Source organism: Andrographis paniculata, unplaced genomic scaffold (assembly GCF_009805555.1).
Source record: "Andrographis paniculata isolate CXL003 unplaced genomic scaffold, ASM980555v1 Contig15END, whole genome shotgun sequence".
NCBI lineage: Eukaryota > Viridiplantae > Streptophyta > Magnoliopsida > Lamiales > Acanthaceae > Andrographis > Andrographis paniculata.
The window spans coordinates 692,324-718,183 of record NW_026137435.1 but is presented as its reverse complement, the minus strand read 5'-3'; the positions used below and the strand labels follow the sequence as shown (position 1 = coordinate 718,183).

General features: G+C 24.7%; 2 protein-coding genes across 3 annotated transcripts; both read right to left on the bottom strand.

Moving 5' to 3' along the window:
- Positions 1 to 274: 274 nt before the first annotated feature.
- Positions 275 to 2,980, bottom strand: LOC127260132 (homeobox-leucine zipper protein HOX11-like). 2 transcript variants are annotated; one of them, XM_051287824.1, is made up of 5 exons: positions 2,864 to 2,980; positions 2,492 to 2,779; positions 2,078 to 2,412; positions 1,870 to 1,949; positions 275 to 863 (listed from the first exon to the last, which is right to left on the bottom strand). In XM_051287824.1, the coding sequence occupies exons 2-5, from the start codon at positions 2,775 to 2,777 to the stop codon at positions 530 to 532; spliced, it is 1,035 nt and encodes a 344-aa protein (XP_051143781.1). In that variant the 5' UTR covers positions 2,778 to 2,779; positions 2,864 to 2,980; the 3' UTR covers positions 275 to 529. The 2 variants fall into 2 exon arrangements, with proteins under 2 accessions (XP_051143781.1, XP_051143774.1); XM_051287817.1 differs by lacking the exon at positions 2,864 to 2,980 and having other exon boundaries at positions 2,492 to 2,847.
- A 12,861-nt stretch (positions 2,981 to 15,841) lies between these two features.
- LOC127262444 (uncharacterized) lies at positions 15,842 to 18,978 on the bottom strand. The gene is made up of 3 exons (XM_051291124.1): positions 18,518 to 18,978; positions 17,129 to 17,486; positions 15,842 to 16,313 (listed from the first exon to the last, which is right to left on the bottom strand). The coding sequence occupies exons 1-3, from the start codon at positions 18,963 to 18,965 to the stop codon at positions 15,995 to 15,997; spliced, it is 1,125 nt and encodes a 374-aa protein (XP_051147081.1). The 5' UTR covers positions 18,966 to 18,978; the 3' UTR covers positions 15,842 to 15,994.
- Between the last annotated feature and the right edge of the window lie 6,882 nt (positions 18,979 to 25,860).

The following is a 25,860-nucleotide window of genomic DNA, read 5'->3' as shown; positions in this document are numbered from 1 at the left end:
ATTATAAAATGTTGATTTTTACACACTTCCATATTTTAATGTTGAAATGGAGGAAGTTAAAAGAAAAGTGTGAATAGTATAAAAAAATTATTAAGAAATTAATAAAAATAAATAAAATCATTTAAGTAGAAAAAAAAAATTGAGTAAGCAGAAAAAGTTTAGAAAAACGAGTTATTATTTGTTAATGTATAGTAATAAAAATATGCCTGAAATAAAATATATTTATTATAAAAATTTGTTGTTGAATCAGAATCATCTACGTTTGAGATAGGTAAGCAAAACAAATAATAAAAATTAAAAATAAAAATAAAAATAAAAAATAGAAAGTTCAAAATTTATACATAAATATTAATATATTCCCCTATATTTACATAAGAACAAGTATAATTAACTAATCCAAAGGGATCACCACAATTCGGATCCTTTTTTTTTTTACAATATAAAGTATAATTGGTGTGTTCTTATTTATTTATTTATTTATTTTAAATTTCTGCACGTGATGAAATTAAATGAATTAATTATGATATGATCAGGAGGCGGCGGGTTGATTCGGATGGGTCGTCGGAGTTTGCAAGAACGGGTAGAATGATCGGGTCGGGCCGGGTCGGGTTAGGGTTAGAGTTAGAGGCGGTAATGCATGCTCGCCGGAGGGATTTCCGGCGCCGGCGCCGGCGACACGCTCGCAAGAAGGGCACATGGTGAGTGTGGTGGGCGGCACGTGCGTAGCAGCGTAGAATGGATTGGCGGTTTTGAGAGCCCTCAATTCTTGTAGCTCTTTGTGTAGCCGTTTGTTGTCTTCTGTTAGCGTCTCGCAGCACTTCTTTAAGTACTCGCAGTCCACTTCTGTCTGCTTCAGCTTTGTCCTGATTCAAATTCAAATTCAAATTCAAATTCAACCTTAACTGAAGAAATTAAAATAATTATATATTAAGATAATTATGTACCGTATTTGTTCTAATTCAAATAAATTTAAGTTAATTATTAAGTTAAATAGATTGAAGGAGATTACGGTAATGATTAAGACAGCTGATTTATCTCGTATAGTACAGTAAAACAATGATCATGTTTATAGTCAATTTATGGTTTCTTTATTTATATTATGTTAATATAAATTATGTATTTGTTTGTGTTAAATAGAATTTGAAAAAATTAATACAATATGACAATTTAACACGAAATGATTGAATTTCAGGCAATAATTTCGAATCAATTATATATACACGTCAATGCAAACTCGATAAAATAATAAATAAGTTGAATTAGAATTGATGTCCTCAACTCCAACCTAATATTTTGATATTAATTTACTTATTTATGATATATTAATTTAAATTAAACCCAAAGTTTGTTTGCTTTGTAAAATAAAAAATAATTCAACTAAAGCATTACACTAAAGCATGCAAAAATTAATACTTCTTCCGTTCATTTTTGCTATTTGACTCTATCGTATAAAATAATTGTGCGTGTAAGTATATATTTATAATTTAATAAAAATGAAACGTATTTTGATATTAGTGTATTAACACTTTTTCTAAAATAAAAAATATATATATTTTCAAGTAAAATAGATAAAATAGAGTAAAAATTGTACTTTGAATTAGGACGAATGAAATATGATACCACAACTTAATATAAAATAATTAAATTTTGGTCAAATTTTCGATTTACCTCTATATATATACACACACACGAACTAAACACAGTAATAAATTGATCAAAATTAAAATGGGATGATTTAATTTGTTTAAAAAATTCAAGCCCGTAAGAATTGACCTGTTGTCAGCTTCTAGCTCCGGTTCTAATAGCCGTTGAACTGGTAACATACTGACACGTGTAATTAATCAATAGTGGTACACGTATGTTTATTACCTTGCCCTCCTGTTTTGGAACCACACTTCGACCTGACGTGGCCGGAGATTGAGTTGCTTGGCAAGAGCGAGCTTCTGTTTCTGCGACACGTACACAAACACAAACACGGCCGTGTCGGAATTCACAAATAAATAAATAAACAAATGCTTCCCCCGTGTTGCTACTTGTACTAAATAATTAATTAATTAATTAAATGGTGGCTGCTCACGGGATTGAGAGTATTGTGCTGTTTGAAGCTTTCTTCTAGAAACGCCGACTGTTCCTTCGACAGCCGCAGTTTCTTCCGACCGTTACCATGCTCCTCGTCATCGCTGCCTCTCCACAACCCTCTCTCCCCCTCAACGACGTCGTTTCCGGCGCCCCCTTTACGGAGCCCACTCGGATCCGGGTACGGGTACGGGTTTCGGTACCCGGCCAGCTCCGTTTGGAACGAACCCGACCCGACGCTGTTTGCAGACGACACCTCCTCCGCCACCGCCACCGCCCTCGCCGCCGCGGCGGCTGCGGCGACCATGTTTCCCGTCGATCCGATCTCCGAACTCCCTGGTAACAAAAAATTAAAAAATTAAGAGGCACAAATCACCCAATTTTCTGAAAATTTATCGGAATTTAAAAATCTGACCGTTGTCGGAAGACCACGGGAGCGACTGAAGACGGCGGGGGACGGGAGCACGAGGGACAAGGGTGAGCTCCAAAGGACTACAGCTTCCGCCGCCGTCGTCGCTTCCATCTTCAGACGTCTGATCATCGTCGGCGTCTTCTTCATCTTCTCCATCGGATTTCTGGAATTTCTCGCCACATCTCAGCCGTAAATCCATCGAGAAATCCTGACCGTTCATCTTCTTCATCTTCGTATCATTCTTCTTCGTCTTCTTCTCCTCGTTTCCTAAGCTCAATTCCAACTCCATAGCTTCAGAAAAAAATAGGTTTTGGGTTTAGGAGATTCAATTGAATTCTTGTGAAAAAAATATGTATAAATACTGCAAAAGCGTACGGTAGCAGACAGAGAACAAGAATTAGCAGTAGTATCTGGGAATGGTTTTTCCAGGTTTATAGACTTTTGGTCCTTCATAAATCTAGACCGTTTATTATATATGGGTAAGTAAATCTACGGTGTAGATTTACATGGATTTTGGAGATCCTGGACTGTCCAAGAAAATCTTGGAGTAGACCAAAACAAGTATCAAAGTGCCCTCTTCTTGTTTCTTCTCCCTAACCTTTTTCTCTCACTTTATATTATATATTTATCATAATGATTTGCCATTATCTCTTTTCCACCCTTTTAAGGTTATTTATTTATTTATTTTTAACATAAATATATAAAATATTTTATAAATACGTGAAAATAGATATATTTAAAAATAGATATATTTTGGTCACAATTTAAAAAAATCAGTTTTATCACTTTTGTAAGCAAATTTAATCTTCAAGCGAGTCGATGTCTATTTAAAATAATAAATAAAATATATATATTTAAATACTTTAAAATTATATTTCAATAAGGATAAAGATGGTCTCTCCCCTCCTGAGGCGGATTCCTCATATTTGCGCTAAGTGAAAAAAACAAAAAATTATTTATGAATATTATTTTACATAAATAATTTTTTATATAATAAAAATATAAAAAAAAATTTATTTATGATTAACATAACTTAATATTATACAAAATAAGAAAATTTTTAAATATAGATAAATATATATATATATTTTTGTTCACTGGGAGAAGAGATAGAAATACAAAAGTTTTGAATTGATTATATATGATATGTAATATTATATGTTATAGAGTTAATTAATTTAATTTATATTTTTTAAACATATTTTAAGTGAATATAATTTATTAAAATTAAATATGTGCCAATTAAGGTTTTTTTTTTTTTGTTGTATAATTTGATGTGATAGTATTGATATATATATATAAATATAAATTTAAAGAAATTTATAATGTATGGTGTAGTTAAACTTATTAAAAAAGAAAATTGTATATTTTGCATTTAGTAGGATAAAAATTGCAAAATGTATATGTTTCAAGTCACACAAACGAAGTAATGTATAAATATATAGGTTTGTTTGATTTTGTTTTTGAATAATAAAATTTTGAATTAAAATAACTGTTTAATTGATATAAATATGTATTGGTTTAAATTTTAGATGTAAAATTAAATTTTAATAAAATAATTTCTCTATCATACAATTGTAAGTCCAACTTATCTTGAATTTTAATAACAACGGCTAATAATTGTTATTATTTTATAATAAAAAATACAAAAATTTAAGAAATTTTTACTTACTTTTGTATAATATATTATAAATCAAAACAATAAATTAAAATGTATTAAAGTATTTTTTTTTTCAAAAAAGAAACCGAAGGAGTATGTATTTGGGTGTGTTTGTTTGGGGTTTGGATTTTAAGTTGAGATTTGAATAATAAAAATTTTGGGTTTGAACAGTTGTATAATGTGATATAAATAGGTGTTGATGTGATGTTTTGAATGTAAAATTAATTTTTAGTGTAATATAAAAAATAAAAAATAGGTGTTTGATTTAACGTTTTTGGAGGAAAATTTTAGATGAATAGTAAAATTTTGGTAAAATTTTTCAAACAAACAAACCAATAAATTTTAATATAGTAAAAGAAATAAAAATAAAAATAAAAATAAATATTTAAATAAAAACACGGCAGTCCACCTCTTGCAAGATTTTTGGGGCCCTTTATCTTCTTCATTTTACATTTATTTGATTTGATTTGATTTGATTTTCAGAATTTTATATGTCTTTGATTTATTTATTTATTTGGGATTGTTGGACTTGTAAAACACGCTTTTAGTGGTTAAATAATGTCGCATTAGTCAATGGGCTTTACCAATTGAATTAAACCATAAAGTCCAAATGAAGTATTAATTACTACTTGGACTTCAAATTATAAATATGGTGTTTTGTGTATGTTTTGTTTTGTATTTTTAATTTATATATATATATATATTTTTATGTTAGATTTAAATAAGATTTTCAATAATATAAAAAATAATATATTTTATATTGAATTATTAATTTTTTAAAAAATGAATTGCATTTTTTATTTTTAGTTGTTCACTGCCAGAGAGTTACATTTTCTTATTTGGTGAATATCTATTCCACTACATATTATAAATACTATATCAATTATATTTTTTTACACATATATTAATTCATTACTAATAAATTTATAAGAGTAAAATAGTCATTTAAAATAAAATAACATCAATTACTATTAAAATACTACTCCCTCTGTCAAGTTAAAAAATATACATATTTTTATTTTGGGATGTCCAATTACAAAGTAAATATTTCATTAAATACCTTACTTTTTTCCATAAATATCCTTATTTTACGTCACATCATTACTATACACTAAAAAGCAAGAGCAAAAATGTCATTACACTACTTTTAACTTAATTAAAATACTATTATTTCTTAAACACCGTGCCAAAAATAATTGTATACTTTATGAGTCGACGGAGGGAGTACTATATTAATATCCACACCAAAAATAACTGTTTTTCCGTCAAATGAATGCAGAGAGTATATATTATGTAGGTGTATGTATATATTATACTTATGCTAATAAAAATAGAAAAGCAGTATATTATTTCTTAAAATAAAATAATATTTTTGTTTTAAAAAATATAATATTCCACATATATATGAAATACTTATCATAAATTTTTATTTGTATAGTTTTGATACAAATTGTTAAATAGAACTTTATTTTTCGTATCTTAATTGATATATTTCTTATTTTTCTCTATTCCATAACAATGAATAAATTTTTATTTTGGATAAAATTTACTAACTTAAAACATAGTTAATAAATATAAATTAAATTAAATTAATTACATAACATATAAAATCATACAGGACCTACTTAAAACCTTTATCATTTTATTATTTCAAAACAATGAACACATTTATTCTTTTAAAATATACTCCTTTCGTCCAGTTACAAAGTGTACATATTTCTATTTTGGGACGTCCAATTACAAAGTAACTATTTCATTAAATACCACACTTTTTTCACAAATACCATTACTTTACATCACATTATTACTTTTATACCAAAAAGTATGGGCAAAAATGTCATTACACTACTTTTATCTACCAACTATATTTAAAATACTATTATTTTTTAAACTCCATGCTAAAAATAAATGTATACTTATTGTGTGGACGAATGGAGTATCAAATAAAATATATTTAACACATAGAAATGAATTTATTTAAATTCATAATATATTGCCAGTAGGACTCTCAAAATCTTTGTATTTGTTTTTTCTTTAATAAATAAATATTTTTAGATACATTTAAACCTTTCAAGTTTTTATAAAATTAATTTATATTAATCATAATATATAAATATATTTTTAAATTTATTCGCATACCTCTACATGCATCTGAACGGACGTGTTGGAAACTTTCGTTTGCGGATAAATATATTAATAAATTTTTAGGTGAGGCGATCATTTTGAAGATCCGACATAATATTAAAGTCATAGGTCTCGAGTTCGAGTACTCTCTTGTTCCGAAATGGATAAAGTATTGGCATGAATTAATAAAATAAATCAAACTTTTAAATAATATACTATTATTTTATGATTTATATTATTATTATAGAAAAGAAACAAAGGTAGGTGATAAAGATGGTGAGATGGGAGTAGTTAGTAGTGAGATGATACATGAATATCATTTACAGTAGGGTGTGTTTGTTTGGATTTCCACTATTTATTCTATTTTTTTCCTCCAAAAATATCAAATCAAACACCTATTTTTTATTTTTTATATTATACTAAAAATCAATTTTACATTCAAAATATCAAATCAACACCTATTTATATCACATCATACAACTATTCAAATTCAAAATTTTTACTATTCAAATCTCAACTCAAAATTCAAACCCTCAAACAAACACACATTTGTGTTTTAAATTTTAAATAATAAAATTTGAATTTAAATAATTATATTAATATAATGCATAGAGATTTTGACATAATATTTAAAATATAAAATTATATTTAATATAATATAAGAAATAAATGTTTAATTTTTTTTTAAAAAAAAATAGATGTAATAATTATAAATAAATAAAAATTTTACAAAAACTTCCAAACAAAATAAAAATATAAGATTATAAAAATTTATACAACTTTAGGAACGCCAAGGCCATGTAGAAAGAAATAAAAATATAAGATTATAAGTGTGTGTTTGTTTGGGGTTTGGATTTTGAGTTGGGATTTGAATAGTAAAAATTTTAAATTTGAATAGTTGTATGATGTGATATAAATAAATAGGTGTTGACGTGATGTTTTGACTGTAAAATTGATTTTTAGAATAATATAAAAAATAAAAAATAGGTGTTTGATTTGATGTTTTTTGGAAAAAAAAAATGAAATGAATAGTGTATTTAAAATCCAATTCCCAAACAAACACACCCTCTTGTATATACAATATTTCCACATTAGAAAGATTTTAAAAGAAACTGATATATAAATCGAAAGCATAAAAACTTCCAAATATAGACTTTGTTTATACATTGGATTTGTTTGTTTAGTGTTTGTGTTTAAAGTATTGAACTGTGAAAATTTGTGTCGATAATGTAAAACATAATATTTTATATTGAATTGTTAATTTTTATGAAAAAATAAATTATATAAATATATTTGTTATTTTTATTAATATTAATTGAGAATTGTATTATCAAAAAAATATTGGATGAACAAATTCATAAACTTTTGAAAGTTTTGGTATTATTTATTAATAATAAATAAATTTTAGCCTAATTTATTTTTAATAAAATATTTCATCAAATAAATATTGTTTTGTTCATACTATTAAATATAATTATTATTTTTTTTTTTAATTTCTAAAAAAAGTATAAGTAAACAACAGAGGTAGTTGAAGAGCTTTGCATGTCAAACATATTGAATTAAAATATGTCTTAAGTTCAAGGTTGACTCACTCTTAGAAATGGTTTTGTACGGCAACACACGTTGAATTACTTAAGCAAAGAAATGGTCTCACATTATTATTATTATTATTATTATTATTCAAAATTTTGGAAAAATGTTAATTTGAAAGTCTAGCAAAATTAATACTAGAATATAGGTGTAGTCCATTGCCCCAATTTGATGGCTTTCTTTTACTCTTTGAATAATATAATCCCTCCGTCCGTCTCAGATACCGTGTCTGCTACACTGTAGACACGGTGTTTTAGGAGGGGTGTAATTAGTAGATAATTGAGAATTTATCAGTAAAAATAATTATCCTATAATATAAATAATTATAAATTAAGATTAAGATAACTAATTAGTTTAATTAAAATTAAAAAAAATTTAAAAATTTAAAATGAGATTAAAGTGTGTAATCATTTTCCAAAAAAGGATGGTATGTGGGACGGACAGAAACGGCAACGTGGACATGGTATCTGGGATTGAGGGAGTAGTATTTAATTAAAAGTAGGTATAAAATAAAATGTAAATGACTAAAATGTCTTTACTTTTTGAAGGATTTTAAAGAGTATGTTAGAGTAATAATTATGGGTAGTATGAAAAAATATGAATAATTTGTTTATAAAGTAGGGACCACGGGTACTAAATAAGGAAATAAGACAATTGTTTTGAAACAAACAAAAATAAAAAAATAAGACAAATTTGTTGGGATGGAGGCAGTATATATTATATAGGGCAAAATCATTCCTTTGTGGTCAATTCAACTCCTACTCAGGTGTGTTTGGATATAATTTATAAGTGAAATTAATATTACTTATTTTTTTTATTATTTTAATAAAAATATAGTATTATTTTTTTTTTATAAAATATTATATCAAAATATATTTAAAATTTAAATTAATATTTTTTTTCAGATCTAAGTGAAATTACAATCACACAAACTCCAATAATATATCACATATTCAAACAAAAAACGGAAATAAAAACCTTTAGGCATATGGTTTGGGGATTGATTTTTATGTTTAGATTTTTAAATTAATATTTGATGTAATTAAATAAATACAATTGATTTGATATTTTGAATATAAAATTTAAGTATCTCCTCCGTCCCGGATATTTTGTCCATTTCACAGTAGACACAAGAATTTAAAAAAGATATAATTAGAAAATAATTAAAAATATATTAGTGAAAATAATTATCATATAATAAAAATAATTATACATTAAAATTAAGGTAACTGATTAATATAATTAGAATTAAAAAAATTATAAACAAATTTTTTAAAAATAAAATTAAAGTGTATAATTCTTTTCAAAAAAGACAGTGACAAAATAAGTGGGACGAAGGGAAATGAAAAGATAGACATGAGATGTGGGACGGAGAGAGTATAATATAAAAATAAAAAAATAATAATTATTTGATTTGATATTTTAAAAATAATAATAAAATAAATAGTAAAATTTTTCACCAATTTTTTAAAAAACACAGACACACCCAACCAATCAACAATCTTGACAGTATAATTAAATATAAACATAAGAAAATCAAAGGACACTATAAGTGTGAATCATAACGGGGAGTCATCCCCACGCAATATTTATTTTATACTTAGAAACATTCTCGGATTTTTATTGAGAAATATATTTGTCGTTTTTTTTTTTTTTTTTTAAAGTGTTTAAGCATTTTTTTTTTTTTTTTGAATTTCTGTTGTTAACTAAAAACTATGACAGCATTATTATAATATTTATTTTTGTTATTTTAAAAATATTTTTGAGAAAAAAAAAAAAGTTTATGTATTATTATTAGGAACAATGTGCATTGAAAATGATAAAATTTTGAAAGCAAACACACTCATATAGAGTCCACTTAATTCAAAATTAGGTTTCACTTTTTATTTTTATTTTATTTATTTTTTAATTATTAATCACCCTAAAATTATTTATGGAAATATATAATCTTCCACCTGAGAATATTATGATGTTATTGTATTAAATTTATCAAATAATTGATAAAAATATAATACGAAAAATAAAAAAAATAATAATAAATTGATTATATATTAAAATTATGGTAATAAAATTGCAGAGGTAAAGTTGCAATTGTGTGCCAAAAATAAATTATACATAAATTTAATTGATATATAAAAAAAAAAAAAATAGTACTCTCCTGTCCCACATACCGTGTCTGCTACTACACTGTAGACATAGTATTTTAGGAGGGATGTAATTAGTAGATAATTAAGAATGTATTAGTGAAAATAATTATCATATAATATAAATAATTATAAATTAAGATTAAAATAAAGATAACCAATTAGTTTAATTAAAATTTTAAAAAAAATAAATTAAAAAGTTTAAAATAAAATTAAAGTATATAATCATTTTCTACGTGAGAACGGACAGAAACGATGGAGGGAGTAACATAATTGAAGGGATAAAACGCACTTATATATATACATACTATACAGTATATTATTAATCATTATTTATTATATAATACTTTTTATTTATCTTAAATTTATAATATAATAAAATTAATAAAAATATATAAGTATTTATTCTTATTAATATTTATTATTCAAATATTTTTTAAATCATAATTTGATGTAAAGAATAATAATGAAATTTATATTTATAATATTAAGTTTATTCCAAGTAAAATGACTCACTTATTTGATATAATACCATGGAAGCACACTTTACACCATATGTAGTGGTGAATAGAAATACAATTGATAATACAGTAGTATTATTATTCCCTTTGCACGATTTTTTAAGTGATTGTTTTTTTATTATGAATCGACAAATTTGCCCTTAATTGTATGGTAGAGATTAAAAGTAATAAATGAATGAATGGTAAAAATGTAAAATTTATGTTTTAAAAAAAAATAGGACAATAGTTGTTGGACTTCTGAAATAGGAAAGTAGGATATTAGTTTGTGGAATGATGGAGTATAATTTTAGCTATAATGTAAAAATATTTTACTAATATATGAAGATCATACTCCCTCCGTCTCATGTAATATGAGTGTATTACCGTAGACACGAGAATTTAGGTAAAATATAATTAGTAAGTAATTAAGAAATGTATTAGTAAAAATAATTATTATTTAGTAAAAATAATTATAGATCAAGATTAAGATAAGTAAATAGTTTAGTTAAAATTAAGAAAATTATAAAATATAAAATTTAAAATGCGATTAAAGTGTATAATTATATTTCAAAAAATAGAAAGGACAAGTTATGTGGGACGGACGAAAATAAAAAATATGGACAAATTATGTAGGACAGATAGAGTATTTATTAAATTGAAAAAGAAAAAATTGATTATGAACAATATAAAATGGTAGTTCCACTGTTCCAATTCAATTTTTTAATCATTTTTTTATATTTTATTTATTTTTTTTAATAAAAATAATCATATACTATAATATTTTACATAATTATAAATATATAATTACAGATAAAATTAATTTATACGTCAAAGTTGTCTCGTAAGAGATGATATGATACTGTTGGGGTGAATTTGTTGACTATAAAACTTTTAAACTTTTAACAATGTAGTTTTTGAAAAAAAAAAAATAAGACATCCAATAAAATATTATTTTAATATAAAATTAAAATTAAATCTTCTCAAATCAAACCCAAATAAATAAATATATCCCTATGAGTTTGTTCTTTTTACAAAATTTTTTTCATATAATTTTTTCAAAAATATTAATACACTATACATATTTATTATTTTTATATTTTATCTACAATTTTTTATAATTGACATAAAAAAAAATTATATCCAACAATCTCACTGAACAAACAAACCCTAGTTTAAAAACTTAAAATAAATATTTATGTCACAGATAATTGTAATATCTTATCACCTACTCCACTTGATTTCTTCTAACGAGTGAGTGATTAAAGAATTGGTAAAAAAAAATAAATAAATAAAGGAAAATTTATAGTAATAATTAAATTACATCCCTTTGAATTATATATAAAGTTTTAAAATTTTTTAAAGACAATTTGAGCAAATTAATTAAATGCATGTAAATTGATTTGTTGTGTTTGTCTGGGGTTTGGATTTTGAGTTGAGATTTAAATAGTAAATATTTTGAATTTAAATAGTTGTATGAAGTGATGTTTTGAATGTAAAATTGATTTTTAGCATAATATAAAAAATAAAAAATAAATGTTTAATTTAATATTTTTGAAAAAAAAATTGGAATGAATAATATATTTAAAACCCAATTCTCCAAACAAACACAACCTTTAAGTATACCTAACACTCAAACTTTGATTTCTTCAATCTAAGAGGGTACAAGTTTCTTTTTCCCTTTTTTTTTTCTTTTTTTTTAATAGATAAAAATAATTGTATTTAATATTTTACATGAAAAAGAAATTGTTAAGCACAAAAAATAATAATAATAAATAATGGCAGTGGGATTCTGGACGGGTCTGGATATAAGTTAAATGACCCAGAAGTAGGGTGCAATCGGACAGATGCAAGGATCGGGAAGGAAGAAAGGTCGGGCGGAGTCTGAAAAAAGGTGTACCCAAGTCGGGTAAACCGTAGATCGGGTGAAAGACGAAGTCGGGCAGACGCGAAGGTTTGTCAAGAGAAAGGTCGGGCAAGGAAGAGGTACGGACAGATGCGGAAGTCTGTCCAGAGGACAGTCTGTCCTTCTAAAGAGATAAGGCAAATAGAGCCGGTCGGTTGGTCCGTGGTCGGGACCACATTTGGTTGGTCCATGGTCGGACCAATTAAAGTCGGTCAAAGACGGAGGGCGGCTGATGCGGAGGTCGGCCCAAATGATGTCGGGCGAAGAAGCAGGTCGGGCATTGAGGTCAGGACGTGATACGAAGTTCGGACCAAGTGAAGTAGCATGTGCAGGTCGGGTGAGAGAACAGTTCTGGGGCGGTTAGAGGAAGTTGCAACTGGCGAACGGTTTTTTGAAGGTCGGACGTAGTAGAACGGTTGACACACGTGTCAATAGAAGAGAACTTTTGGGGCGGTTAACAACGGTTATGGTAACTGACCAGACGACGGTTCTGAACGTTTTCTTCAAAGAATATTTAAGGATTTGGATCGTCATTTGGCAAGGCATCTTCAATCAACTTCAACAAAGCAAAGTCAGATTTGGGATCACCACTTTAAATTTCAGTCTTTTATTTTCCAGTTTATTTTCTGTACCATACAGTGTTTAGAGATTCCTAATCTCAGGCACTAATTAATCAAGTTTAAGGATATTTTCTATATCTTTGAATTTTACTTTATTTTTGTTGAAAAATTACATCAACAGAAATATAATATACATAATTTTTAATTTATAATAAATTGAATAGAAAAATAGACTATATAACACACTTCCAAAATAACACGTCCTAAGTCTCATTACTTTTAAAATTTGAAAATAATTTTGAACCTTGTAAAAAATAAATAATTAATGATAATATTATTTGTTGAGATATTTTAATCAGTTAGTTTTATATTTATTTTTAGCTATTAGATTATATTGTTATTTTTGGAACTCCCGTTTTGTGGATAAATAAATTAATGGCGTGATTTATTAATAGTTTGAACTTTTAGGTGAGACGATTATTGTGCAATATGATATTCAGAATTCACAAAATATTATATAAAATATTACTCTCTCCGTCTCAATACAATAGTCTTGTTTATTTTTGTCTGTCCCAAAACAATAGTCTTATTTTCATAAATAACCATATCACTATATAATTACTCTTATTCTTTTATTATTATTACACAACTGTCACTGTCTTTTATAGTAATACACTCACAAGAGCAAAAATGTCTTTTACCTATACTTTTTACCTACTATCAATATAATATCAATATTCCTTAAATTTCGTATCCAACATAACAAAAAAATGAAGTGAGGGGCTCCAACCCAACCCCAAATTCCCCCCCCCCATTTTTGCAGATATGCACAGTGTTCTATTTTTGGAGTAACACTGTTACTCAACTCCTTTTTTGAGTGGAGTTTTTGTGGTGTTTTTTATATTTTTGGTATTTTTTTGGTGTATTGTGTAATTTTAATTTTTTTAAAAAGTTGTATGTAATTTTATTTTATTTTTGAAAAATAATGTATAATTTTATTTTTTAAAAGTGATATAATTTTAATTTTTGGAAAGTAATATAATTTTATTTTTTAAAAAAATAATGTATAATTTTATTTTCTAAATTGATATATGATTTTACTGTTGGAAAGTAATATAAATTATATGTGTATGGATTTAATGTAAAAATAAATTAAAGTTGGAGTGTAATTTATAAATATGAAAAGTTACATAAAATAATATAAAAGAGGAATATATATGAAATATACTTTTTAGAGTAAAACTTGAAGTTTATGGTTTGGACTAAAATTACCGCATTTTTACTTTTTTACTGCAGCAATGCAAAAATAGAGTGGAGGGTTGGAGATGGCGTTAATAGCAAACTACAAAAAAATAAAAATTAAAAAACTTAAAAGCGTGAGTGGACATGTCTCCGCAATTCACGATTCTTACATGTATTTATATTATAAACGTGACTTCAGTTATTACAATAATAGCATAAGGCATGACTGCATTTAATTTAATTTAATTTAATTTAATCATTGGTCATTTCTTTTAAAAATTTAAACCATCTTTAGCTTTTATTTCATCCACAGATGTTACATGCTAATAGGCACGTTTTATTTATTTTTCAAAAATCTTCATTCATTATTAGCTGGAGTGATATTTATGTTATTGAATAAAATCATTTCGGTTTAATTTATTATAGTTTAAATAAAATAACAGAAGATAAATTATATGCATACCTAGTAAATAAAGGGAAATGAAACATATAAAGTGAAAATAAAATCACTTTTATTTTTAATTTTACTTTGAAATTTTAGTTAAAATTATTTTTCAACACGAATAGTTTCTAATAAAAAGAATATATTTTTTATAAAATTAAAAAAATGATAAAATTAAATATTTTAACAAAGAATAATAAAAAATTTAAAACATAAGCAAAAATAACAGAAATTTCTTTATTAATAAATATTTATATACAAAAGAAAAAAATTTAAATGTTAATTTTAAGTTATTTTGAACATATTCACTAGATTTTTATATATTTTTTATAAATATGATGTTTTTTTAAAAAAAATTATACTATTATATTGAATTATAAAAATTATAAAAGATAGGAAACTTGAAAAATAAAATTTTCAAACTATATCAAAATAATTTATACAGAAAATAAATAAATTTAATAAAAAAATTTATATACCTCATTTAAAATTTTAAAAATTTTAAACCTATTTTATAAATAAATATAATAATAATAGCACATATATAAATCATAGGCCATATGGGCCCTCTTTTGAATATGGGCCTTGGGCCTGGCCGACTGTGCTGTTTCCTTGGATTCCTAATAATCTTAATCTAGAGATGTTTTTAATTGACATACTCAACATTGGCACCAAGTTAGGCACTTTTATTTTTTATCATTATTTTTTTATATTATGTAAAATTTTATTTCTTTAAAAATAAAATTCATATTAATTATATTTTTATTAAAATATTGAATTTTTTTCATCAAAATTATTAAAATAATACGCCATTCGTTGCCATTTCATAATTTAGTAATTTTACTATCTATCTAACGTAATAAATGCCCTTATTATTTATAATTTATTACACAAATATAATTATTTTTATATTAAACTTATTATATAAAAATATATTTTTTTAATTACAATCAATATAATACTAATATTTAAAATAATAATAATAATAATCTTTATTGAGGATGAAAGTAGTAATTTATTTCCATATAATCAATTGACATTAATTATTACCCCCTCCGTCATCCAATTGTATGCTCATTTGACCGGACGCGGATTTTAAGAAAAATATGTAAGAATAGAAATTTTTATTCTTTTGGTAAATAAAAGTGATATTTTTTTACTAAAAAAAATAAAAATAAATTTGGATGATAACCAGAAAAGTGAGAATAAATTTGAATGACTTATATATTTTTACAATCCAAAAGCATTTCCAAAGCTTTAATTGTTCAATCATACCAAATTGCAAAATTCAAATTAAATTAGAAAAGAACACACATACATATATATATATACACATTATATTCAGCCTAAGCCAAATGCACCACCAAGGAAGTCAAGACCACCACCACCTCCTCCGATCAAATTCTGCAAAACATCAAAAGCTCCGCCGCCGCCGCTGCTCATCAAGCTTTGCAGCAATTGGCCAGTACCATTTCCGAAAGCGTTCATCGCGCCGCCGGTGGCGCCAACGCCACCATTATTAAAAGCGGCGATCATTTGCATCATCTGGTCGTATTGCGGCCCCCTATTGCCGCCGTAACCTCCGGCCATAACGGCTTGTAGCATTGCTGCATTGTTGTTGTTCATTTGTTGAATCGCTTGGAGGATCATTTCATATTCCCTGATTGAAATATTTTAAATATTTAGTTTAATAATAATTTAGATTAAATCTTTGTTTATCTAAATTATATCGTTATTATTTGGTTATACATTAAATTAAGTTATTATTATTTGAGTCTATCGAGTTTATATTATACATATTTATAAGGCTTTGATTAGTTGCAGTTAAGGTGCTAACTGAGTCAAATTAATAGAGTGTTGATTTGACACAATTAGCACCCTAAATTCAAGACATATAGCACAGTGTAATGAAAGCATATGTGTTGTGCAATTTATATATGGTATTATCTCTGTCTAAATTTAAAGTACTTTTTTTATCATTTTCGTTCGTCTCACTCCGCAGTATTTTTTTTCTATTTTAGTAAAAATCATCCTACACTAATACCAAAATATCTAATTTTTATCTAAATTAGAAACATACAATTTCTTTTTACATACAGTTAATGGGGCAAAAATGTCAAAACCTCTTACACACTTCTGCTAATTAATAAAATACTATTATTTCTTAATCTATTGTAAAAATCCCAAATTCCTCATTTGAACAGGGATGGAGGGAGTATTTCAGTTTTATATATGTTTATTGTACTGAAAATTAATACTATATTGTGCTGTACTATATTGTATTATCATATGTTGTTAGAATATGTATTGTATATTGAATTTTCACATATAGTAATTTATGCATTGTTTGCATTATATACGTTGACTTAATCAAATTAGCATAATACTGATTTGATCAAGTCAACACACAAACCTATGCGTTGATTTCATTATTAATAATATGCGACTTTAAAATTCTGCAAAAATATGTAATACCTGTTTGCTCCAAACGGCTGCGCGACCTGTCCTCCTCCGACGGGAACTCCATAAGCTGCCGCGGCCGGGATGTTTGGATTCGCAAAGACGTTTGGCTGATGAGGATGAGGCGCAAAATGCGGCGCGCCATTGGGGACCTGATGAGGCTGCGGAGCTGATCTAAAGTATGACATTTCGGGGCTCGGCGTCGGCCCATGAGCGGGAAAAGCATCGAAGTTTTTGCTGATTTGTGGGTGAGGAGATTGAAGTGTTCTTGTGCAGTTTAAGTGAGCATCGAATTCACAAGAATTGCACCTATAAAGCCATGTATTGCTTGAACCCTCGTTCTTGCATATATCACAGCTATAAGCCTTGCCACCTGTTGAAAAAGATTGTTAATACTGATATGTTTTAGAAGTGTTTTGGATTGTTTCGAGAATAGTAGAAAAATGGATTATAAAAAAAATAGGTGTTCGATATATAGGAATAATAGGATGTAAACACGGGATGGAATGAGATTTTTATGATAATATTTTAAATAAATGAAAAATATAGCCGTTGGTTGTCATATAACATAAAGAAAATGTCCTACGTTTTAAAAAAATAAATTATAAATTAATACCAAAATATATTTAACTTTTACACATATGACCTGAGGTGTCACGATCACAAATCCAACTCCTACACCACCACCGGACCATCCGGGACAAACACATATTTTTATTAATAAATTAAAATGGTAAAAATGAATATATATATATATATATATTCCACTATGGTAGAGTGAGACTAAATAGTATGAAAACAAAATAATTTAAGAAGGCAATGCATAATGGTCAAATTTAATATATATATATATATATATTATTTAGAGAATTTTTGAGATCTAACCATTGGTGACTTTTTTGCTTTCTTTTTGTTTTCACTATAAGAAAATATTAATTTATCTTTAAAAAATTATCTTGAAATTTAAAATATATTCGAAATTATTTTCTTAAATTTTCAAATTTGCTTTAGAAAGATGTCCGGAGAGTAAAATTCATCATTGGTTTTGAAAATTCCAAAATACCACTGAATTTTCGAGATCAAATCTGAAGCTTCAGATATTACAGACGTGGGTTAATATTAAAAAAGGGTTTTCAAAATCTAGAAAAAAATAATAATAATCTTTTGTACCAAAAGCAAGGAAATCAAATCTCTACCATTAGGGTTTCTAAAAAGCAAGATCAAGAAAGACTAATCTCTACTACCACAAGAGTTTCCAAAATCACAACAAATTAACCTAACAATCAATAACCCAAAAACCTCAAACATTTCCAAAAGCAAGCCAAGAAAACTAATAATCTTACCCCACAAGCTAAGGGTTAATAAATCCTCAAACCAAATCAAACAACCATTGATAATTCTTACCATAAGGGTTCTCAAAAGCAAGATGAAGCTCATGCACGTGACAGGCATGCGAAACCGAGAGCGGCATTGCGGCGCAAAGTATATGCAGATCGATGCCGCAAGGTTTGCAGTGGTAGGAGAAGCCACTGCCAGGCTCCCGACAGGCATCACAGCTGAAGATCCCTTCGGCGTAGGCCGGGTCGGGCAAGAGGAAGAAAGGATGAGCCTTGTGGAAAGGGTGGGTGATCTTCTTGGGCATGTCGAAGCAGTTCTTGTGGAGAAAGAAGGTTGTGCAAATGGTGCAGATGTAGATCGGGCCAGATGAGTTCTTCTTGCATCCTGCACAGACTGATGAAATTAGGGTTTGGGAATTGGGGGAGGAGATGAGCTTCAGGGGGTGTGGATGGCTGAAATGGGTTCGGGTTTGGGTTTGGGTTTGGGTTTGGGATGAAGAAGGTGGCTTCCCCATTGGTGGGGGTTGGGTGGGGTGGGAGGGACAGATGAGATATGAAATTAGGGTTTCTAATTAAAGAGGGGGATTGGGATATGAAGTTGACATTTTTGGTATCTTGAATTGGTCAGCAGTTAGATTAATTTCTGGTATAATAATTAGGTTTCAGCTGTCGGAATCTGCAATTTGTTTTTGTTTTTGTGGGAATAATTTTCTTATTTTAAGAGGTGTTGACAAACTTCACTTTGTCAATATTTAGGTGTGGAAAAAAAATACGAAAATACCACACATATTGCATAGAAATAAAATATTAATAATATTGAAGTTTTGGTAAGGTATATATGATACCGTATCGAACTCTTCCGGTACCGTAAAAATAAATAAATTGATATTTTCTTTATATACCAACAATCGAAATAATTCGGTATTTGATCAGCATATACCAAAAATACTGTATATTATTTTATATTTTATATTCGATACATATAAATATTTATATTAAATTATCACACGGTACTTTTTTTTTTTGGTACTTATGGTATATATATCTATCGTATCGAATTTTTAGTATGGTATGATAATGACAAAATACCATACAAAAAAATTTAATACAATATATAATATGGAATATGAAATTGACTATACTGACCAACTCCTAGATACATGCATCTCTCTCATCTACGTATGTATATACCAGTAAAAAAAAAAAACAAAAAATCTCGTTAAAAAAATTATATCAATACTTATTTATATCACTTTATATAATTATTTAAATTCAAAATTTTTACTATTTAAATTGATCTCAAACCCAAAATCTAAGCTGCCAAACAAACACACAAGTATTCATTATGAAAAACGAAGATAACGCTTCTAATTTGTAAAAAGAAAGGGATCTTGTACATGATTTTGGTTATAATTGGTAAATTATGTGATAATTTTATATATGATGTTTTATGCAATGAAATACTCATCCTTCTCATATCTATATATTCATTTGTTTTTTTACGGAATTTTAGAAATATTAGTATTATATTGGGATAAATTTAGAAATAAAGGTAAAAAGACTAAATTAATCATATTAGTATTGTATGATATAAAGGTAATGACATTTGTGTAATATATTGTAAATTGAAAGAATATTTGTAATATTAGGTAAATAATACAATTACTAAAAAAATGAATACTTTATTATGGGATGGACCAAAATGGAAAATTTGATAGATTGTTAAGGAACGGAGGAAATATATATTACCTCTCTTTTAATTTAAATATATAAAATATAATATACTACGTGAAGTTTATTGCATATATAGTTTACATATGTTAATGTTGGTACACAATAAATTTTATATACTCCCTCCGTTCCAATACAATAGTCTTGTTTACCATTTTTGTCTGTTCGAAAACAATAGTCTCATTTTCATAAATAATTATATATTTTTTTATTATTAATATACAATTATCACTACTATTTACACTAATATATTCACAAGGGTAAAAAAATCTTTTATCTATATTTTTTACCCACTATGTTAAACATAACCCAGTTCTGGGACGAAGGGAGTATAATATTTTACATTTTTATATTATAGTATGTGTAATATATAATAGCCTACTTGTCTAATATTTCTTGAAGGAAAAATAAAAATAAAGGGTAGGGTTGGTTTTTGGCATTTAAAATGTATATAAATGTATCAGAAATATATTTACTATAACTTTAATCTAACTTTTTTTTTTTAAGATCTAATATTATTTGTGGTGGTTTGTTTATTTATAATATTTTTTATATTATATATATATATTAATAATTTTGAAGTTAAAAAATAAAAAATAAAAAAATCATGGAATAGTCCACAAATTAAAATTGAATGGATGGGAAAAAGAACATGAACAAACTAGAAACAAACCAAAAGGAAATCGAGAATATAATACAAATACAATATAGTACTTCTTTTGTCCCACTTCAAATTATTCAAAATTTTCTAGTAAATTAAAAAATAATACTATTGATTAGTGAAAATGTGTAAGAAGTTTTGATATTTTTGCTCTTTGATTTTATATATAAATTAATTATTCGTGTAATATTATATTTGTAATTCACGTAAAAATAAAATATATTTTGATATTAGTATATGATTATTTTTACTAAAATAGAAAAGTGATATTTTTTGAATAAAACGAATAAAAATGGTAAAAAAAAATACTTTGACTTGAGAAAAAAAAAAGTATTATATTTTAGTATTTGTATGGAGACAAAATGATATAAAAAAATTTCGAATGGAGAGTATTATTTTATTTTATTTTATTTAGCAAAATATTGCATCAAAAATGTATTATAACTAATATTATTCAAAATAAAATTGCAAAACCAAACCATAAGGTTTGGTTCACTTAGAAATTATTTTTATTATTTAACATTGTGAATAATAAAAAAATATTTTATCTTACAAAATATTATTTAAATAAAAAATTAAAACGAAAATTACTGACTAAACACAGTAAACAAATTTTTTATTTTTTAAAATTTAACTTTTGTTATTTTCTAAATAAAATATATATACTTTCTTTATTCAAAATCAACAAAAATAATAAAATAAAATAACAGTACAAACCCGGTTTGGTCATCTGTTATGTAAAGTCAACGAGTCAACTATAGGCGCTGCATTCTTTTAGCTGCCCACGTTTTGTCTGATTGGTCAGTATGTCAACGCCTTTTGCCACTTGAAGTCCGCGTACTCAAATGCGCACAAATAATAAGCTTACATTTTCTAGAAAAAAATTATACAATTTAATTTTATTTTAAAATTTTTAATTTATAATTTTTTAAATTTTAATTAAATTAGTTAATTATTTAATTTTAATTTATAATTATTTTCATTAATATATTTTTAATAATTTACTAATTATATATTTTTTAAAATTTTTATGCCTACATTAAAGGGACATAATAGCCTAGATAGAAGGAGTAATAATAATAATAATAAGGGTAAATTATATCACACTCTTTTTTGTTTTAATAAAAATACACGAAACATCCTATATTCTATTTATTGCGTGAAACTCCCTTATGTTATTGTAAAGTTTGCACGAAATACTTTACTTGTTTAAAACTGATATTTGGTTATTAATAAATACCTAAATTACGTAAATTTTATACAAACAAAAAAAATATTTTAAATAATTTTTTTGAATAAAATAAATAAATGAATAATTGAACAATTATTTAATTTTATAGTTTTATAAAAATAGATAACCATTTGTTTCAAAAACTATAAAATAAAGGATTAATCAATTATTTATTTATTTATTTTATTCAAAAAATATTTAAGATATTTTATTTTTTTATTTGTATAAAATTTGGGTAACTTATGTCTTTATTCAGAACCAAATATCAATTTTGGATAAGGAAGGTCTTTCGTGCAAATTTTACATTAACATAAAGAATTTCACGCAATAAATAAATCATAGGGTGGTTTGTGCATTTTTACTGAAATGTTATATAATTTAATAATAATAAGTGTCTATTTTATAGTACTCCCTCAGTCCAGTCCTTTTTTGTTCGTCTAATAAAATATTATTTTTTTATATTTTTAGTAAATTTATTTATTTTAAATATATTTAACAAATATAAATTAATTTAATTAAATTTTTAACTTAGAGTTCACTCAAAACTTCTTTATTTTTATATTTATCTTCAATAAACAAATATTTTTTATCTATAAAATTAGTTTTAAGTTAATTATAAATATATAAATATATATTTAATTTATTTGTATTATATAAAATTTTATTATCTACAAAATGATATCAATTATTGCATATATTTTATTGAGTTATAATCCTAAAAATATTTTGAAAAATACCAATAATATTACTCATATAAAAAATAAAAAATTATAAATTATTATTAATAATTTACTAATTTACTTTACTTAAAATACCATGTCCCTAACGAAATAGTTCATTATTTTTTTAAATATTATTTTAATAGTATAATATTTTGTGATAAATGATTCATTTGATTTGAAACATAGTATTTAAGATAATAAAATTTAACTAGTTAATAATAATGATTTATAATATTTTAGTATTGTATTTTTACATGAGTATTATTGTTGGTAAAATAAGAATTACTATATACATTATTAAAATAATTTTAAAATATGTGTTTAAATATTTTAAATATGATATCTCAATAAAATATATAAGATATAAATATTATTTTGTAGAGAATAAATTTTAAATAATATAAATAAATAAAATCTATATTTATTTATTTATAATTAAGATAAACTAATTTTATAAAAATAAAAATATTAAATATGGATACAAATATTTATTTATTGAAGAGATAAATAGAAATAAGAGTTTTGAATGAGTCATACATGATGTATGATATTATATTTATAAAATTAATTAAGTTAATTTATATATATTAAATATGTTTTAATTTAATAAATTTTATAAAAAAATAAGAACGTGATGATTGAAATGAGATAACAGAAAAATCAATTGAAATGTGACAAATAAAGTACTCTTTGTTCTATATATATATATAATGTTATACTTTCTATTTTTTTCTGTCTCACATATTATGTCATTTTCTTTTTATGAAAAAGAATTATTTTTAATAATATTTTAAATTTTATAATTTATAATTTTTTTTAAAAAAATTTATTAGACTAATTAGTTATTTAACTCTAATATATACTCCCTCCGTCATTTAACAGTCTATCCATTTATTCTTTTAGTAATTATATTATCTAATTGACATTATAAATACATTTACAATTTACAATATATTACACAAATGTCATACTTTTATATCATACAATACTAATAAGATTCGTTTAATTTTGTTACCTTTATTTCTATTATATCATAATATAATACTAATATTTTTAAAACTCCATGCAAAAATCCAATATAGATAGATATGGGATGAGAGAGTAATTATTTGTATTATATTGTAATTAATTTTACTAATATATTTTAAATTATTTATTAATTATACTCCTTATAAATTATCGTATTTACATTTACAGTAACACTGACATAATATCTGTAAAATGAAGAAATATTGTTATTGAAAATTATATGAATTGAGCAAAAAAAAAAAAAAAAAATTGAAATAAATAACAAACCAACCTAAACAATAGACGAGTTGGGGAAGATTTAAGTAGTAAGTTGGGTTTGAAAAAATTTATTTAATTAATAGTACTCCCTCCGTCCCATAACTAAGTATCCGTTTGTTTTTTGTACGGAGTTTTAGAAATTTTAGTATTATATTGGGATGTAATAGAAATAAAGTAAAAATGACTAAAATAACCTTATTACTATTGTGTGATATAAATGTAATGATATTTGTATAATATATTGTAAATTGTAAGGATATTTGTAATGTTAGTAGATAGTTCAGTTATTAAAAAAAAATGAATACTTTGTTATTGAGACGGACTAAAATAAAAAAAAATATTTTGTTGTGGGTAGGAAATAATATTTTATTTATGATACCATATACAGAGCGTGTTTAATTTGTGTGATAGAATTGTAGTACATAATATTATTTTAATTGATTATATAATTATTTTAATATAATATTTACTTTAATAAATTATTGTATTATTACTTTTCTTTCTAAAATATCCTTTGTTTGATGATAGAACCAATACTAAGCTATTAATAAAAGAAAAAAATATTTTTAGTATTAATACTATTAGTATTATTTAATTCTACATAAAAAGAAAAAGATAAATAATCCTGAATATGTTACTATCATATCGATTTTTACTTAATTACAAATTATAATAATACATAATATATATATATTATTAAATAAAATAAAATAAAATAAAATAATATTATGACCTTTGGTATTCCTGATAGAACTTCAATTTCGGCCGACATAGTATAACCTTTTGACAACACTGAGGAGCGAAAGCAACTTTATGACAGTCCCATGTCATATTTTTTTAAGACTCCGTGGATTTAAATATTAAAAGTAAATACATTCTGGTGTGTTTGCTTGGGAGTTTGGATTTTGGATTGAGATTTAAATAGTAAAAATTTTGTATTTGAATAATTGTACGATGTGATATAAATATGTATTGATGTAATGTTTTGAATGTAAAATTGATTTTTAGTATAATATAAAAAAATAAAAAATAGATATTTGATTTGATATTTTTGAGAAAAAAAATTGTATGAATAATAGAAATTTACACAAATCCTTCGAACAAACACAAAAATAATTAAATATCAATATAAAAAGTAAAATTTATATAATACAAATAGCTAAAAAATGAATTTTAAATATATATAAATATATTTATTTATTGAATAAAGATAAAATAAATAAATAAATAAATATAATATAATATGTTAAAATTAATTAACTTGATCTATATTTATTAAATATATTTAAAAATGTATTTCCTTGTAAGATTTACACTCAGTTTTACTATTCTAATTTTTTCTTTTCATAAAAAAGATAAATTAAATATTTATTTTTTATTTATTATATTACACTAAAATTTAATTTTACATAAAAGTATCATATTAATATATATTATAGTTGTTTCGTCCCTTAATAATTTATCTATTTTTTCACTTTGGTTCGTCTCATAAAAAAGTATCAATTTTTTTAATAACTGTACTATCTAGCTAATATTATAAATACCTTTCTAATTTACAATATATTATACAAATTTCATTACCTTTATATCATACAATACTAATAAGTTTAGTTTAGTTTTTGTTTACATTTATTTTTACTATATTCCATATAATACTAATATTTCTGACTGTACAAAAAATAAATAGATAGATAAATATGAGACGAAAAGAGTATATATCTATATCACATTATTCTTATATTATTTCAATTATTTCACAAAACAAACCGACCCTAAAA